The sequence below is a fragment of the Penicillium macrosclerotiorum genome (genome assembly GCF_028827735.1).
Source record: "Penicillium macrosclerotiorum strain IBT 26536 chromosome Unknown utg000010l_segment0_segment0, whole genome shotgun sequence".
Taxonomy (NCBI): domain Eukaryota; kingdom Fungi; phylum Ascomycota; class Eurotiomycetes; order Eurotiales; family Aspergillaceae; genus Penicillium; species Penicillium macrosclerotiorum.
This window is the reverse complement of record NW_026643089.1, coordinates 2,136,218-2,151,194: the sequence shown is the minus strand read 5'-3', so window position 1 is coordinate 2,151,194 and position 14,977 is coordinate 2,136,218. Positions and strand designations below refer to the sequence as shown.

At 48.8% G+C, this 14,977-nt stretch overlaps 5 protein-coding genes across 5 annotated transcripts; 2 read left to right on the top strand and 3 right to left on the bottom strand.

The window, feature by feature from the left end:
- Positions 1–18: 18 nt before the first annotated feature.
- N7462_010398 (post-initiation translation factor DPC29) lies at positions 19–902 on the bottom strand (the record flags this gene model as incomplete). The annotated part of the gene is made up of 2 exons (XM_057082112.1): positions 19–641; positions 701–902. 2 exons carry the CDS (start codon positions 900–902, stop codon positions 19–21), a joined length of 825 nt encoding a protein of 274 aa, XP_056929152.1.
- Positions 903–1,096: 194 nt separating this feature from the next.
- On the top strand, positions 1,097–8,514 carry N7462_010397 (AP-1 complex accessory protein LAA1; the record flags this gene model as incomplete). The annotated part of the gene is made up of 7 exons (XM_057082111.1): positions 1,097–3,547; positions 3,602–3,958; positions 4,009–5,515; positions 5,576–5,877; positions 5,933–7,498; positions 8,055–8,110; positions 8,184–8,514. The coding sequence occupies 7 exons, from the start codon at positions 1,097–1,099 to the stop codon at positions 8,512–8,514; spliced, it is 6,570 nt and encodes a 2,189-aa protein (XP_056929151.1).
- A 1,368-nt stretch (positions 8,515–9,882) lies between these two features.
- Positions 9,883–11,568, bottom strand: N7462_010396 (purine-cytosine permease family protein; the record flags this gene model as incomplete). The annotated part of the gene is made up of 4 exons (XM_057082110.1): positions 9,883–10,368; positions 10,432–11,071; positions 11,155–11,328; positions 11,396–11,568. 4 exons carry the CDS (start codon positions 11,566–11,568, stop codon positions 9,883–9,885), a joined length of 1,473 nt encoding a protein of 490 aa, XP_056929150.1.
- Positions 11,569–11,981: 413 nt separating this feature from the next.
- On the top strand, positions 11,982–13,172 carry N7462_010395 (uncharacterized protein; the record flags this gene model as incomplete). The annotated part of the gene is made up of 1 exon (XM_057082109.1): positions 11,982–13,172. One exon carries the CDS (start codon positions 11,982–11,984, stop codon positions 13,170–13,172), a length of 1,191 nt encoding a protein of 396 aa, XP_056929149.1.
- Positions 13,173–13,459: 287 nt separating this feature from the next.
- Positions 13,460–14,849, bottom strand: N7462_010394 (CCDC90 family protein; the record flags this gene model as incomplete). Its single annotated transcript, XM_057082108.1, has 2 exons — positions 13,460–13,644; positions 13,700–14,849. 2 exons carry the CDS (start codon positions 14,847–14,849, stop codon positions 13,460–13,462), a joined length of 1,335 nt encoding a protein of 444 aa, XP_056929148.1.
- Between the last annotated feature and the right edge of the window lie 128 nt (positions 14,850–14,977).

Genomic DNA, 14,977 nt, shown 5'->3' with positions numbered 1-14,977 from the left:
ATCAACCGGAGAGACATCTCAGAATTTCTCGGAGGAGTTGAGATAAATATCCTGTACGCTGGGATCATCGCGCAGGGCCCCGAGGAGATCCTCCAGAGCCTTGACATGAAGTTCATCCTGGACGTCAACCATGGTCTCTTGATTAGGATCCCAGAAGATCTCCCGCTCTTCAATTGTCAGCCCAGAAAGCTTGGAAAATGTCTCACCCACATTCTTCGTCTCCGATGGGTCGGTGAAAACCACCAGACGGCCCTTGTCATCAGTCGTGATATCCGTTGCGCCAGCTTCAATGGCTTGATCCAGGTAGTCATCCATGTTCAGGCCTTGTTGTTCCATAATAACCCTTCCCTTCTTTTCAAAGAGGAACGTAGTGGGCGTTACTGTTCCTCCACCGTTCTTAATCAAGTACCGAACGTCTTGGAGCACACGCGCCTTTTGATCGGTCTGACATTCGACGACCGCGGCCACGCCACCCGGCAGCATTGCCTCAATTGTCAGCGATTCGAGTGTCTGGCCTGTTACACTGAGCCCCTGCCCCCGTAAGAGGGCGGCTTCAATAATGGCTTTGGGTATTGAGGCTCGTTTTGCGTTTGACAGGGCGAGGGTTAGACGAGGATTGAACTTCGGGTCGGGACCCCATACTATCGCAGAATCAATGATCAGTAGCTGGAGGACATATTAATGGTGACTGGTGACATACATTGCGTTGCGCTGCTGATTTCCTTGCTCATAACCTGACGGTCTTTGCTTTTGGCTTTGTCGTTCTTCGCCTTGTCATGTTTAATCGTGGACCACTTGCTATGTCCTGACAGCCGCAAGGATGAGGTATGAAAGCTCAGACATGACCTGCAGATGAAGTTCACACGGGGCTGGCGCAACAGCCGTGGTATTTGAAGAGCCATGGTCTCCGATCTTTTTTGCGCATCTTCTGGGGCGCCCTCGGTGCCTGTATACATTCCACGTGCGGCCCGACAGTTTATCCGATCTCCGCGGACGGTGAGAACACGCGATAAGGAGAGCATCGTGGTCATCCTATTGTCGTTTCAATTCTTTTACATTCTAATGGGGATTTAATTATCCTCTACTTCGACACCAAATGTCTGCCTCCGAAGCTGCCTCCGCACCCACGTCTCCCGAAAATGCGGCTCCGGAGTTGGATATTCCCAAGCTTCATGCACTCCCCTCCGAACAACAAGACCTGTACTTGCTCACCTTCACCTCCGACCTCGTCCAGTACATATCCAGTCTCGGTAACGCACAGGTTTCGTCTCAGCAAAAATCCTTGAAAAAGGAATTGTTCAAGATCCTGACCCTCTCCTCTCCAACTCTCACTCGGGTTCTCCGCAATAATCTCGGACGATGCTTTGGCGCCATTCTATTGAAGGGGGATCGTGGGATCCTCTTCGAAACGATCACGGACTTGCTTGGGATACTGAATGCGAGCAAAAGCGAAGCTGAGCTGAAAACCAAATTTGCTGCGGCGCATTGCCTCGGCGAGGTGTTTGCGTCGGCGGGCGATAGTGCCTTTATGCAGTCCAACATAGCTACAACAGGTATGCTGAAGCTACTCAAGTCTGCAAGCAACCATACTGGTTTGCGTGGCGTGATATTTTCTGTTTTGCGCAAGATTGTTGTTGGAATTGGTGTTCCGATTGACGAGCCAACGGCACGAGATATCTGGAAACAAGCACGGAATGCGGCCACGAGCGACAAGTCAACGTTTGTGCAAGTTCATGCATGTCGCTGCATAGAACAGCTCATTTATATGACGCCCTTTTTCGAGAATACCAACGACTTCGACAATCTGAAGTCTATTATGTGGAAGGTTATCGACAGCCCTTCTGCGCCAGTTCGCCATGCTGCCGCTGCCTGCCTTGGCCGGGTTCTCGTAAAGCTGCACGCAACTGAGGCGCTCATTATGACTGCGCCCAAACCAAAACCAAAAAACGCGAAACGAATGTCTAAGAAACCTGGTCCTCGACCAGGGGAGGAAGAAGAAGATGAAATGTCTGAATCCTCTGCCGCCAATGCCCCGAGGAAAGCAGACGCGCGACTGTTCTTTCTCCTCCCAGATCTTTTACGCCAACTATCTTCTCAGTATTTGAAAAGTACGACATCAAACCGAACACGTGCAGGAATTTGCATATGTTATAAATATGTTCTACGCAACCTGGGAGATAAGATTATTGAGGAACGATATGGGCAAATCGCAACCAACTTGCTCGTTGAATTATTGAATCATCCAACGGTGACATACAATCGATTTCGTCTTCTCATGACACGCAAGTTTGTGAAAACGATTCTCGAAGACACAATCGGATGTGAATTGCTACGCGAGAATAGTCAGCTTAATGCTGCCAAGTGGCTTATCAATGAGATCTTGAAGGACTACCCACAGGTGATTCAGGAACGTCGCGAACCAAGCAAATATACACTGACTAGCACTGTCAGTGCTCTGTCATCATTGATCCTATCTCTTGGCTCCGCTTTTGGCGTACATGCGGACAGTTGTCGTGATGCCTTGCTTCAGGTGCTCCCCCATCCAAGCTACACAGTTCAGATCCACACTGCGCACTGCCTGCGCAGCTTCGTACTTGCATGCCCCTATCAACTCCTGTCCTGCGTCACAATTTGCATGAATAGTCTGAACCGAGAGATCGGACAGCTTGCCACCCCACGACAGTCACCTCGTCGTTGTGTTGGCTATGCAAATGGACTATCCGCAATGCTCAGTACTTCTCGTCTCCAGCCACTCTACGGTGCGGTAGATGTCTTTGCACAAATTTTTACTCAGGCGACTGATCTGCTGAAGACCAGTGGCACTTGTGAGCTTAGGGTTGCAAGCACACAAATTCAGGTAGCATGGATTTTGATCGGAGGGTTGATGCCTTTGGGGCCGAGCTTCGTGAAAATACATCTATCCCAGCTCATGCTTCTATGGAAAAATGCGTTGCCCAAGCACCTGAGCAAGGAGAACTCCGCTCAACCAAGCACTCTGGAGACGAGCTTTCTGGCCCATGTCCGGGAATGTGCGCTAAGTGCTCTACTGGTTTTCATGGAGTTTAACAGCAAGCTTATCACTGCTGATGGTGCGAAGAGAATAGCTGGAATGTTGCAGAACACTGTAGAGTTTTTAAGCGATCTGCCGAGAGCCAAGTCCCCAGAAGATATCTCGCAACGGCTGCATCCATCTCTGCAACTGCATGACTTCATAACTATGGTTCGCCGCCGTGTTCTCCAGTGCTTTTCGAAGTTGGTGCAGGTTCACCATACTAGTCACGGTGATATCATCTCTCAATCCAACCTTCTCAGTCTAGCGATCTCCTCATTTGCAGATCCAGATGCCCAATTCCGTCCATTGGAGAGCTCGATTGCTGGCTCTACGGGTCAATTTGACGGCCTGTGGGACCTTTGTGACAACTTTGGATTCGGCGTCACCGGACTGGCTCGGGAATATATTCGAGTGGCCTCGACAGGCTCACATGGCAATGAAAACGGACCTGCTTGGTCTGCTATTGACTCCGCAGATCAAGCTGTCGATGAGGCTGTGAGTGAAAATATCTTGTATTCATTTCCAGGAAACTAACATTTCGTGTCTCAGTTGACTTTCCCTGTCTGTCAAGCCAGTGAACATGATTCCGTGCTTTTGTATAGCTTGCGTGCCGATGATGCTCTTTCTGTGGACCCGCCAACGACCGGCGTCATTAATTCTGCGATTGAGCTTTTTTCGGCTGCTGTTGCTCTCCACTCTCCAAAGATGCAAGAGAGCAGCGTTGAACAGATAGCGACCTTTTTGTTGTCCCCAAGTCTCCAGAGGAACCCTGGGCGCAAAGCAGCGCTAGTGGTCAACATCTCGGTGGCTCTCCTGCATGCTCTGAAAGTCGCAGTCAAGGAAACCAAATACGTGGCTGCGAAGCTAAGCCCATCTACGGACAAAATATTGCAGGAGCTAATCCAGGTATGTTTGTTCACTTCTCTGGTTGAAAACAATGTATTCACAACCATTAGAAATTTGTCGTCGATGTCGATCCGATCGTGCGTACCATTGGAGTGGAGGCGCTGGGACGCCTCTGCGATAGCTCTGGAAATGCCTGCACTAATTCTCAAGTCAACTGGCTTGTCGACACTATTGTCGCTAATCGAGAGCCAAATGCTCGTGCTGGCTGTGCTGCTGCCTTGGGATGTATTCATTCCCAGATTGGCGGTATGGCCGCTGGCCTGCACCTAAAGACTATAGTTGGTGTGCTCATGTCGCTTTGCAACGATCCTCATCCTGTAGTCCATTTTTGGGCTCTTGGTGGATTGGAAAGAGTGGCCAATTCGGCTGGCTTGACATTCTCGCCTTTTGCTTCCAGTGCGTTGGGAATGCTTGCCCAACTTTATAATGCCGACACTCACAATGAGGAAGCAACCGCGTTGGCTACTTCCAATATTGAGATGTCATTTCTGACGCCTGTTGTTATTAGTCGATGTGTGGATTCTCTGATCAACGTGCTTGGTCCGGATTTACAAGATGTCGCCAAAACACGCAATTTGATTCTTACCCTGCTTCGTCAATTTCAACTAGAAGAGAATCCTGCACTGGTCACTGAAAGCTCAAAATGTTTGGATCATTTTTCTCTCTACGCATCCAGCTATGTGGACTTCAATGGATATGTGAAACGTTTGCAGAAAGAACTCCGCGCGGACAATTCATTGATGCGAGACGTGGCAGTTCGCGGTCTGAGCAATTTGATGAAGAGAGATGCGTCATCTGTTGTCAACGCAGCGAGTGAAACCCTTGAGGATGATATCTGGCTTGCTTTTGACGATGCGCCAGACAGCCGGTCTTTAAAGAAACTGATTCAAGAATGGTTACAGCAGACCGCGTTGACTGAGACCGAGCTATGGATTCAACGTTGCCATAACATAATGACAAAAACACGCAATAAGGTAGAGCCACAACCCACAACGGCAGTTCAAACTACTGCGCCTGATATACCTGATGATGAAGTTGCTGGCTTTGCGTCTGCGGTTGCTGGAGAAGGACAAGCGGATGCTGCAAATGAAACCGTTTCTAGCCAAGAGCTTTTAAAATGGCAAACTCGAAATTTTGCCATGAGCTGTCTCTCTGAGCTGTTGGCGACGGTCCAAGAAGCTATATTGCCTGACCAAACCATTCCGGCTGAATTGGCTCTCCAATCCAAGGTTGGAGATATTGTGAGAATGGCATTCTCAGCATCCACAGCCAACGTTATTGAGCTGCGTGTGTGGGGCTTGAAGATCATTGATCAAGTTTTAACTATGTTTGGCAAGACCCCTGACCCTGATTTCTCAGAAGCATCTTTACTGGAGCAATACCAAGCACAAATTGGATCCGCTCTGACTCCGGCTTTTGCGGCCGACTCATCTGCGGAGTTAGCTTCCGCAGCGATCAATGTCTCTGCTACTTTCATTGCGACAGGCATCGTGACAAATGTGGATCGCATGGGTAGAATCCTTAAGCTGTTGGTTCTTGGCCTGGAAAATTTTGCTAGTAAGTGGTATTTTGCCACAAAAGCTAACATTCATTACTGACGCTCCTATTTCTCTCTAGGAAATCCCCAAACTACCGAAATCGGCGATCTTAAAGGCCTGAATTCAAATGCACGGGTAATGGTCAAACTGGCATTGTTTTCAGCGTGGGCTCGCCTGCAGGTTGCAAGCATCGAACATGAATACCTCACTCAGGTCGTCCAACCCTATCTTGCTAAGCTCACTCCATTGTGGCTATCTTCGCTTCAAGAGTATGCGCGGTTACGTTTTGAACCGGACATCTCGGGTGCCCTGGGAACAAGCACGCAAAGCAATGATTTAGATGAGGTCTACGCTGCTTTGAATCGTGAAACTTTGCTCAAGGTAAGAATACTATGTCCACGGCGTTTTGATTGTGGTACTGATCCTTTTGTCCTAGTTTTATCAAGATACCTGGCTCAATCTTGTGAATGCGATCGCTGGTCTCGTGGAAAAAGATATCGACTTTGTCTTTGATGCTCTCGATGGCAAGCTCCAACCGCCAGAAGCCACGAATGACACCGACGAAGAGAATGATCAAGAGAATGATCCAGTGAAAGAGGAGAAAAAACAACAGAATGAACTTGTCAATGATGAAGCTAAAGGAAAGGGTGACGATATCAATTACCGTGAAGAACCGGTTGCTTTCTTCTTTGTCCTGTTTGGACTTGCTTTTGAAGCATTGGTCGATCAATCGACTTCAGCATCACATCGACTGGAAATTCTCCAGGCCCTAAAAAGAATTTTGAGGCCCATCATTTCCGGCAATGCCATTTACCAAGATGCCATTTTCTCCGAGACGATGGATACTTTCGATCGACTCGTCCTCACAGAGGCTACCTCCATTCAAACCGTCATTGTTGAGATTGCCCAGAATTTATCCTTGGATCACCCCGCGGCACAAAGCGACCAAGAACGAAGTGATCATCTGTCAGATGATATTGAACAACTCTTCGAGTTGACTCGAAATATTATCCTTGTTCTTGCCGGGATGCTCCCCAACCTCCGGGAATCAACTCCTCTCGCACGTTTCCATGTCTCGTCCGATGATTCCCTGGCTCTGATCCGGCTTGCTCTCAGCTCTCTTGTCGATGTTGCGGCGGTATTTCCGTCCATTATCCGCAATGATCTCCACGCTTGTATCTTGCACATTTTCACTACGATCCTTGCCACTGGGATTTGCCAGGCTGAAGTTGTGCCTCAAGCTCTGCCTATCTTTCGACAGTTTGTCCATGGAATCACTAACTCTTCTGAGACCGCTGAGGACAGTGAGGTGGTCGCTTTCCAGATCCGTGGCTGCCTCACACGCTTCCGGACCATTCTCACGATTGCTCAGCGACGCGAATCGGATTCATCTATTTCGTGCGCGAAGAATACTCTACTTGCAATCACATTCTTGTTGACCGCGGGCGGACATGTTCTGCCTCCCCAAGATCCGCTGATCCACAAGGTTCTTGATGAATTCCTTGATTGTCTGCAAGATGTTGGCCTTTCGACCGTTGCAGCTAGCTGCTTGCGCTCAATTCTCGCCAAGCCGGGCCAACGTTATACGACCGATGATGCCATTACCCGATACTTGACTCCCCGACTCATTGCGTTCCTTGTCAGCTGCCCATCCGACATGGGCGATGTTCCAAGTGACCCCGAGAATTCTCGTACGGTGATTGCCCGCACACTTGTGGCTTGCGTCAGCAATTCAACATTTTCCGCCGCAGCGCTGCCCACTACTGTTTCGCTTGTCTTTTCCGCCCTGCTAGCACGTGCCAAACGAGAAGGGGAGTCCGTTCATAAAGAGTCCGCGGCTCTTCTTCTGGAACTTGCCAAGGCAGATCAAAACGTCTTCCGGACGTTAGTGGCGAAAATGAATGTGGATCAGAAATCCCTGTTAGAAGAGGTCCTTCGCAGTGCAGGTATTGGTGCGAATAACTCGAGGAACGGTGAAGCAGCAGACAATAGCCAACAGGCGGTACCCACCATTGCCCTGCGCATGGATTTCTAAACCAATGGTTATAATGATGGTTCGGCCGAAGGGCCGCCGCGTGGATGGCACGCGCGAATGAAAATATCATGATCTGATGTATAGGTGAAGTCTCAATGTAGAGGTTTAAATTATCTCCTGTTCTTTATAATAGATTCCAATAGACTCCTCCAAGGATCTAATAAATCTGCTTCTCTAGTTTTTTTTTAGCGTAGTTTAAATCGTTTGCCGCAATTGGAAACTCGGGGCGCGCTTATCTTATCCACATCAGGTGACGCAACTGATGCTCGCCATCAAAGCAACTTAGATCGCATTTTACGTTTTGTCTTCGTCGCTGCTCATTGAATCAAGGCGATTGCTTCTATGGCAAGGTGCTCTCCCGCCTTCACTTCCTGTCGGGCCCAGAATGCCAGCAGATAGAGGTCGCGCCTCTCGAGCGTGCACCTCATGCAGGAGACAAAAGACTCGGTGTTATGAGCCAGGTATTCCCGGGCGGGCTTGTCTACGATGCGAGCGCCTACATCAAAAATGCTCACTCATTCAGTTTGAGGAAACTGAAGAAGAACAGCAGCCGATTTCAAAGCCTGGGACCGATGTGCGGTACGTATATTTATGCCTCCATCACACTCGTCGAGTTGTGTCAATCCCCTCATAACTGACGATTGCACAATAGCCTTGAGAGATTGGAAAAAACCGTGGCTACCTTGCTAGACAGGCTGGGAGAGGGTCCCTCCAACGTGGAACATGAGTCAAGCAGACCAGAAAGCGGGCTGACAACCCCGGAAGCCAGCGACCCAGCCTTCAAGGGCACGGAAAATTCCGCGGCTCCGATCATGGTGATCCGCGATCTGGCCACTGAGACGGGAGTTAAGCCATCGCCAGATACAAAGTCCCTAGAAAGGGAACTGGACGATCTAATTGCACCAAAACTTGCCCTGACGCTCATCTCAATGTATGGCATGTCCCACCAAGAATTTTGGACCCACCAAGAGCTTTCTCAGTGACTTCTGTATAGATTCCTTGAGTACTATGGACGTTGGATTATTATCGATCCCGAGACTGATCCTGCCGCACTGCTACCCCGCGTGCGGCGATCGCCGCTCCTATTTTGTGCCTGTTGTTTGATCGCAGTCCGACATACTTCCGAGGAACTAGCTGCAAGCTTGGCTCCGAAGCTCTATGAGTGTGCGCGCACGTTTGTTTCCGGTACTCTTTTAACGGCACCGCAATCTATCGATTTTTTCCAAGCGGCACTTATCTTGTGCATGTGGTCAACGACTGTTGGGCAGGTTCCCCTCAGCATTGATAGTTGGCTTCTCAGTGGATTCGCCCTGCAGCATTCGCAATCTAGTCCGCTGTTCGCCGTAGTCACAAGTCAAGCCCAGACACCAACAAAAATGGATGAGAGGACCCTTGATCTATATTGCTTGTGGAATCATATCTGTTTGGCTCATTTACATTATTGTGTTGGGACCAGCCGGCGATCTCTGTTACAGGCGTGGCAAATCGATCGCTGCCGAGCTATCCTCGACTCCGACCATGCTATCAACTTTGAAGTACGCATGGTTGCTGAAATTCATCTTTACTGGGCAGTCTATGAAAACTTGATGAGAGAATCGGTTGATTTGCTGAAATCTTTAACATCACTACACACGTGGAGGAGAAAATGGGAGTTTGTTTTAGGTATGATGGTTCTTGACTGGTCCTTCTCACGGTTTTAACCATTGAATTTGCAGAACAACCAAGATCCCAGTTTCTCTTAATGGGCTTCCATTTTTCCAACGTGTTGCTCTACGAGCACGCATTAAAATCCAAGTCTGCCCCGGCTCAAGAATCGATTGTCTCGGAAATGATTCACCACTCCACGGCAATTGTCCATCTCGCCATGGATACAGTTGACGAGCGCACTCGCCATTTGAGCGACCACATTTACCATATGATCACGTTTGCAGCAATTACCATTTGTCGCTTACTAAACAGCTATGAAAGTCAGCTAAGCCTGACGCATAATGTGGTCGAGCTTGATTCGTTAATTTATAATCTGGTCCAGTGGCTTCATTGCATTGGTCTTCCATGCCACGCCGCTCATACGTTGGGGAACATCATTGCCAAAGTACACCAAAAACTTAGACCTCGAGTTCAAGAGACCCCATTTACGGCACCAACAGATGCAATTGTTTCAGAAGAGAACTTCACGAACTATTATTTTCCTGAGTTTTTAGGACTTGGGACCACGGCTGATGGAAACTGGGATCTGTTGCCAGATCTTGGTTTTTTCTCTCAAAGTCCAACGAATCCATGATTTCAATTTGTGGAAAGACTCTTCTTGAATCTTGAAATACCTTGTGGGCAGATCGGTTCACAAAGGCCTCTTATCGGTACCCACTCCGCTTTTCAATATAGCGGAACATGGGAAATGTGAGGCCCGAGAATATGAACGTCATCTCATGGCCAATATTCGCCCCGCCTTTGCCAATCAAGACAGCAATTGGACCAGTGTACCATGCTACTTTCATTCCTAGGGCCGCTCCCAGGAACCCAAAAACGAACGCTCCAATGGCTGCCCAACCAAAAGGTAACCCTGCCGGGTTGTTCCAGGCATCAAAGTCATACCCTTTCCATCCATGTCGAAAGATAAAATGTTCCTCCATCACAATCGTAATATGTATAACAGTCCAGTACCCTATGACACTTAGCAGAGTCTGCAAGGTGTCATCAAAGTACAGTGCAGCGCAGCATCCGATGATCACTGCAGCTATAAATCCAAATGTCACAAGCATAACCCGTGGGACACGGATGGCCCATGGACCAAGATTCTGTGCATGAAGGGCGAAAGAGTAATTATTCGGAATATTATTCTTCACCAGTATCAGTATATAATATTAAAATATCCGTCAAGTTTTTGCTGGATCAATGCTTACTGGGATTGCACTTAGCGCTGCAATAACCATGAGAAACTTGCCAAACCCACCCGCAGGCTCCAAAGCCATTTTTAGAAGGCCTCCAACGGAGGAAGACTCATATTCGACCTTCCATGCTTCATTGGTAATTGTGCCACTATACAGTGCTGCACCCAAGGATTGAACCAGCACGGTGGGCACAAAGATTCCCACGTAAGTTGCACTGAAAATCTTCCACCGTGGAGTCTTAGGGGCCATACGCACATTATAGTCTGCGGCACAGTTGACCCAGGACACGGAGAAGGAAAATATACTGGCCATGTATGCGAGGACAGCAGCTGCCTTGTTTGCCCCATCGAGTTGCTTAGGTGCTTCCTGGGTAAATGAAGATGCCCCTGTGCCAGCAGCAACGCACCAGACAACCAAAGGTGGAATCCAGAGAAAGGCGTCCAATTGATGAATCCAGGTGATCCCCAACACACATATGATCCACACCGATGTGCATATGACTATAACGCCTGCCCATGTGGGACACTTCCCATTGGACAAGGCATTCAGGACAGAAGCACCGGATATCGAATTTATTGCATTCCAGCCTGTTGTTGCAATCATTGAGAAGAAAACGACTAGCATATTTCCCCAATATCCAAACGAGTACCGCCTAGAAATATGCAGTAGAGAGGTTAGCTTGACACGCGATGATGAGATAGAAAGCCTTGTCTCTGGCCGTCTCTAGCCACGCACGAGAATGTTGTCATCCGTAGTCCTGATAAGCCAAATGTGGCTGTCCATGCTGGCAGTATATCACTCATTATATTGACGATCAATATAATCAGGAAACAATCCCAAAATCCGAGTCCAAAGTATCCTCCGAGAGCGCCAATATTGAGCGTCGCAACAGCCATGTTTGCGCTGAACCTGATCATATCAAAAAGAGAATTAGTCAATACTTCATACCAAAGATATGTCATCAAATTCAACCAACCAGAAGGTGGCAGCATTCCAGAATCTCGTGGTTCTCTCTTGCCGTTCATCATCTGTGACTCGCTCAATGCCGCTTTCTTCAATAGATAGTTTTTCGGAAAACCATTGTGAACTATACTTCACATGGCTGGAAGGTGACTGATTCTTATCAGCAGAATCAATTTGCAGGCTCATAATGAAGAAATAATAAAGCAAATAATCATTTAATTGCAGAAAAGATACCGAATATCTCCGTTTTGATTAAATTCCAACCACCTTGGCTCTGGATGTTGCCCCTTTCTATACTTCCTCGGCCCTCCACTCCCAAATATCGTTCTTTCACCAATTCCGACTCTACTCACAACGACTGATAAGCATATCTATGGTGAATCTGACGCCATCACGAGGGTCTGCTCTATATGGTTGGCTGCAGGCTTATCGTGCCGCGGCATGCCGCGGTATGCCGGTCGGCCAAGCCCTAAATACAATCTGTTCGACTCCAGTGCCTCTTTCTTGCCTTCAAGATAAAATGGCAGCTTTTTGCTCATCCTAGGTATGTCCTCCTTTGGATAAATCTTTTTCTCTGTGGGATCTCTCTTATATTGAAAATGGAACAACATACATTTCGCCGTCGAGGGCTTGGTCTACGTGGTATTGACCAGCAACAAGTGTCCCAGGGTTACGTCCTTTATTCTCCTCTCACGTCGAACACCGCCCATCTCATTTCCACCTCCGGCGATGAAGTACACCGTTGGAATCTTCCTCATCGCACTGGTCGACACTCCCGTCTTTTGCGTGACGGATCTCTGGCCTACAATGGTGTCCACCCGAACGCCCCAAAGCTATTTCCAATGTGGGCAAAATATCGCGGCGGCGTCATGATGCAGCTTGACTCTGAAGGACAAGTACTTCGACAATATTCCGATCCGTACGCTCACCATGACCAGAATCACCTCGACGACGGCACCGTTCTCTATACAACCGTTGATCCGCTCAGCTCCGATGAGGCAGCTCGTGTGCGCGGCGGGATCCCTGGCAGCGAAGCACCTGGCGATGTGATATTCGGTGACTGCATCAAGATAGTGGATCCATGGTCTGTTTCTCACACTTCTTCCTCGGCTGACTTCGATGGTAGCGGCGGCACTGGCGGGGCCAAGCTCCTCTGGTCCTGGCGCGCAATTGACCATCTCGACCCGGAGGCTTTCGCCGCTCATTCACACTATCCCAGGGAACACTGGCCACTCATCAATAGCGTCAGCTTTAGCTCGGATGGAAACATCATTGCCTCTTCACGCAATGCCTCGGCGGTATTCATCATCAGCCGTCAAACAGGGGAGGTTTTATGGCATCTCACCGCGCCGACTGTGTCACAGCAACATTGTGCAAATCAGATCAACGCGGCCGGTGATATTTTAATTCTTGACAACGGCGTTTTCAGACCCAATATCTCGGTCCCCTTTTCCAGAGCCATTGTCGTGTCTCGTGACAAGCAGGTCAAGTGGGAATACAAGGATACGTCGACGGCTGGGCTAGGTTTCTTTACACCGTTTATGGGATCGGCGCAGAAATTGGACAATGGGAGTGTTTTAATTTGTGAAGCTGCGACCGGCCGAATTTTGGAGGTCACGAGGGAGGGAAATGTGGTCTGGGAGTTTGTTGTGCCACAATTGCAGGACTATAAGGGGGTGATGGACAAAGAGGAATTGGAAGAGATCGAAAGAATTGGCTTTCCAAATCAGAGCAATGCGATTTTCCGCGCTTATAAATATCGACCAGAAGAAATACCGTGGCTGAAGTAGGTAGTATTGATGATGCAGGGAATACTGGCTATAAATCAGATCTACTTGAATTAGCACTTCGGCTGTTGCTCCTCAAAATATATTCTATACCGCGGGCAGATAGAATTTGAGTAGAACTTCAAAGTAAGATTGTTTATGTGGGGTATCAAAGGTCTATACTTTACATAACCTGTTCGGAGGTATACATAGGATTTGGACAAAAGAAATTATGGGCGGAAGGAGAGGATGAAGGCGTCGAAAACAGATAGCCAAGGTGCGATGTGCAATGGCGGATAAGACCTGACATTTTAACCAAGAGATTCCCCAAGGTGTGATTCGGGAATAGAAGGCGTGTCGGTCTGAGCTCCCACATCGTGAACAACCCGAGTTTCCTTGACTGTTTCCTTGACAACAGGCTGGTCTACCTCTTTTACCTGCTTGGGCTCAGGAGTCTTGCGTGTAGAAGCGTACTTGATGAAGACAATGATCATGACTAGTCGCACAGTTAATTATAGAATTTTCGAGGCAAGGGACGAAGTAGAACCTACAGGCACAGGTGGCAACGGTCAAAGCGGCACGCCGGGTCAAAACCCACCGCAGGCCCTCAATCTCACTCTTTCCATCACTGTTGAGAGACACAGTGATTTTGTAGTTCAATTCTTGGACCATGGTATCAATGCTCCGCTGCTGTTCTCGCGTGGACATCTTATGATCATTAAACATCCCCTTGATGTCATCCTTCATACCGGAAAGTTCCTGGGTAAGACGCTGAGAAAGAATATCCGTCTCATGCTCCAGCTGCGTCCGAGAAGCGCGTTGCCTTTGAACTTCTGAGTTGCGGGCAGTCTGTAGCGACTGTTGGAGCTCCGAGCATGCCGCCTTGAACAGATACTCTTCATTTTCGACATCGGATTTTGAAGTTAAGCTTTGCTTGGCGAAGTCGATGTTGTTTTGAAGAATGTTCCGAACGGCCTTCATGATCGTAACGGATTGTTCGTTGGTATATCCACCTTTTGAAAGATCAAGAACGAGGGAATATGTGTCGAAATGGTGTACGTAGGGCGCCGGGCTTAGATGTGGCGGCCTATTCGAAGTAAATGGTTCAGTAGCGGTCAAGCCGGTTGATGGAGAAGGCATGTGGTAGACTTCTTCGAAGGCGCTGCGGTTTGCATATGGTGGCATCTGCGACATTTCCTCCTCCACGTCTGCAGAAGAAGACGTAGATGATGAGTTGAAGTTGTCCGTAGTATCGATCTCCACAGGATGCCCCTCACTTTCGTCCGGTTCTGCGGATGCGCTATCAGTCGTGATCGAGTCAATAGTGGCCTGTTCCACCGCTGGAGATGCATCTGCTTCGGCACCATCGGCCTGCACTTCCTCTGGTGACTGTGGCAATCGGGGTAAGTCTTCCTCCACGGAAGTATCCCGCTCGGTGTTTTCGCTTTGCTCTTTCCCAATCAATGTCCCCTCTACGGGCTCTGCTGAGGAATGGTCCTTTGGCCGCGACGGAGGTGGGATATTGGGTTCAACAGCTGGTCCATATCGCCGCTGATAGGTTTCTTGGTACCGTCGTCGAGTCGTGTGAAAGCCGCTTCGGGGCGCGGCGGTCAAGCGAAGAGAGCGATACGTGGTCGACTCATACGACCGAGCAGCGCGCATCAAATTCGGACAAAGGAACGGAAGCCGAGGAGTCGCCATGGTCGAGGGTTGTGGAAGACAAAATTCCCGCCGGTGAACTCTTGAGTGACGTTGTTCCCCGCGGAAAGGGTGATTAGGTAAGTGATGTGGTCATGCACCAAAACGGATCCACTATGCATCGATCGCGG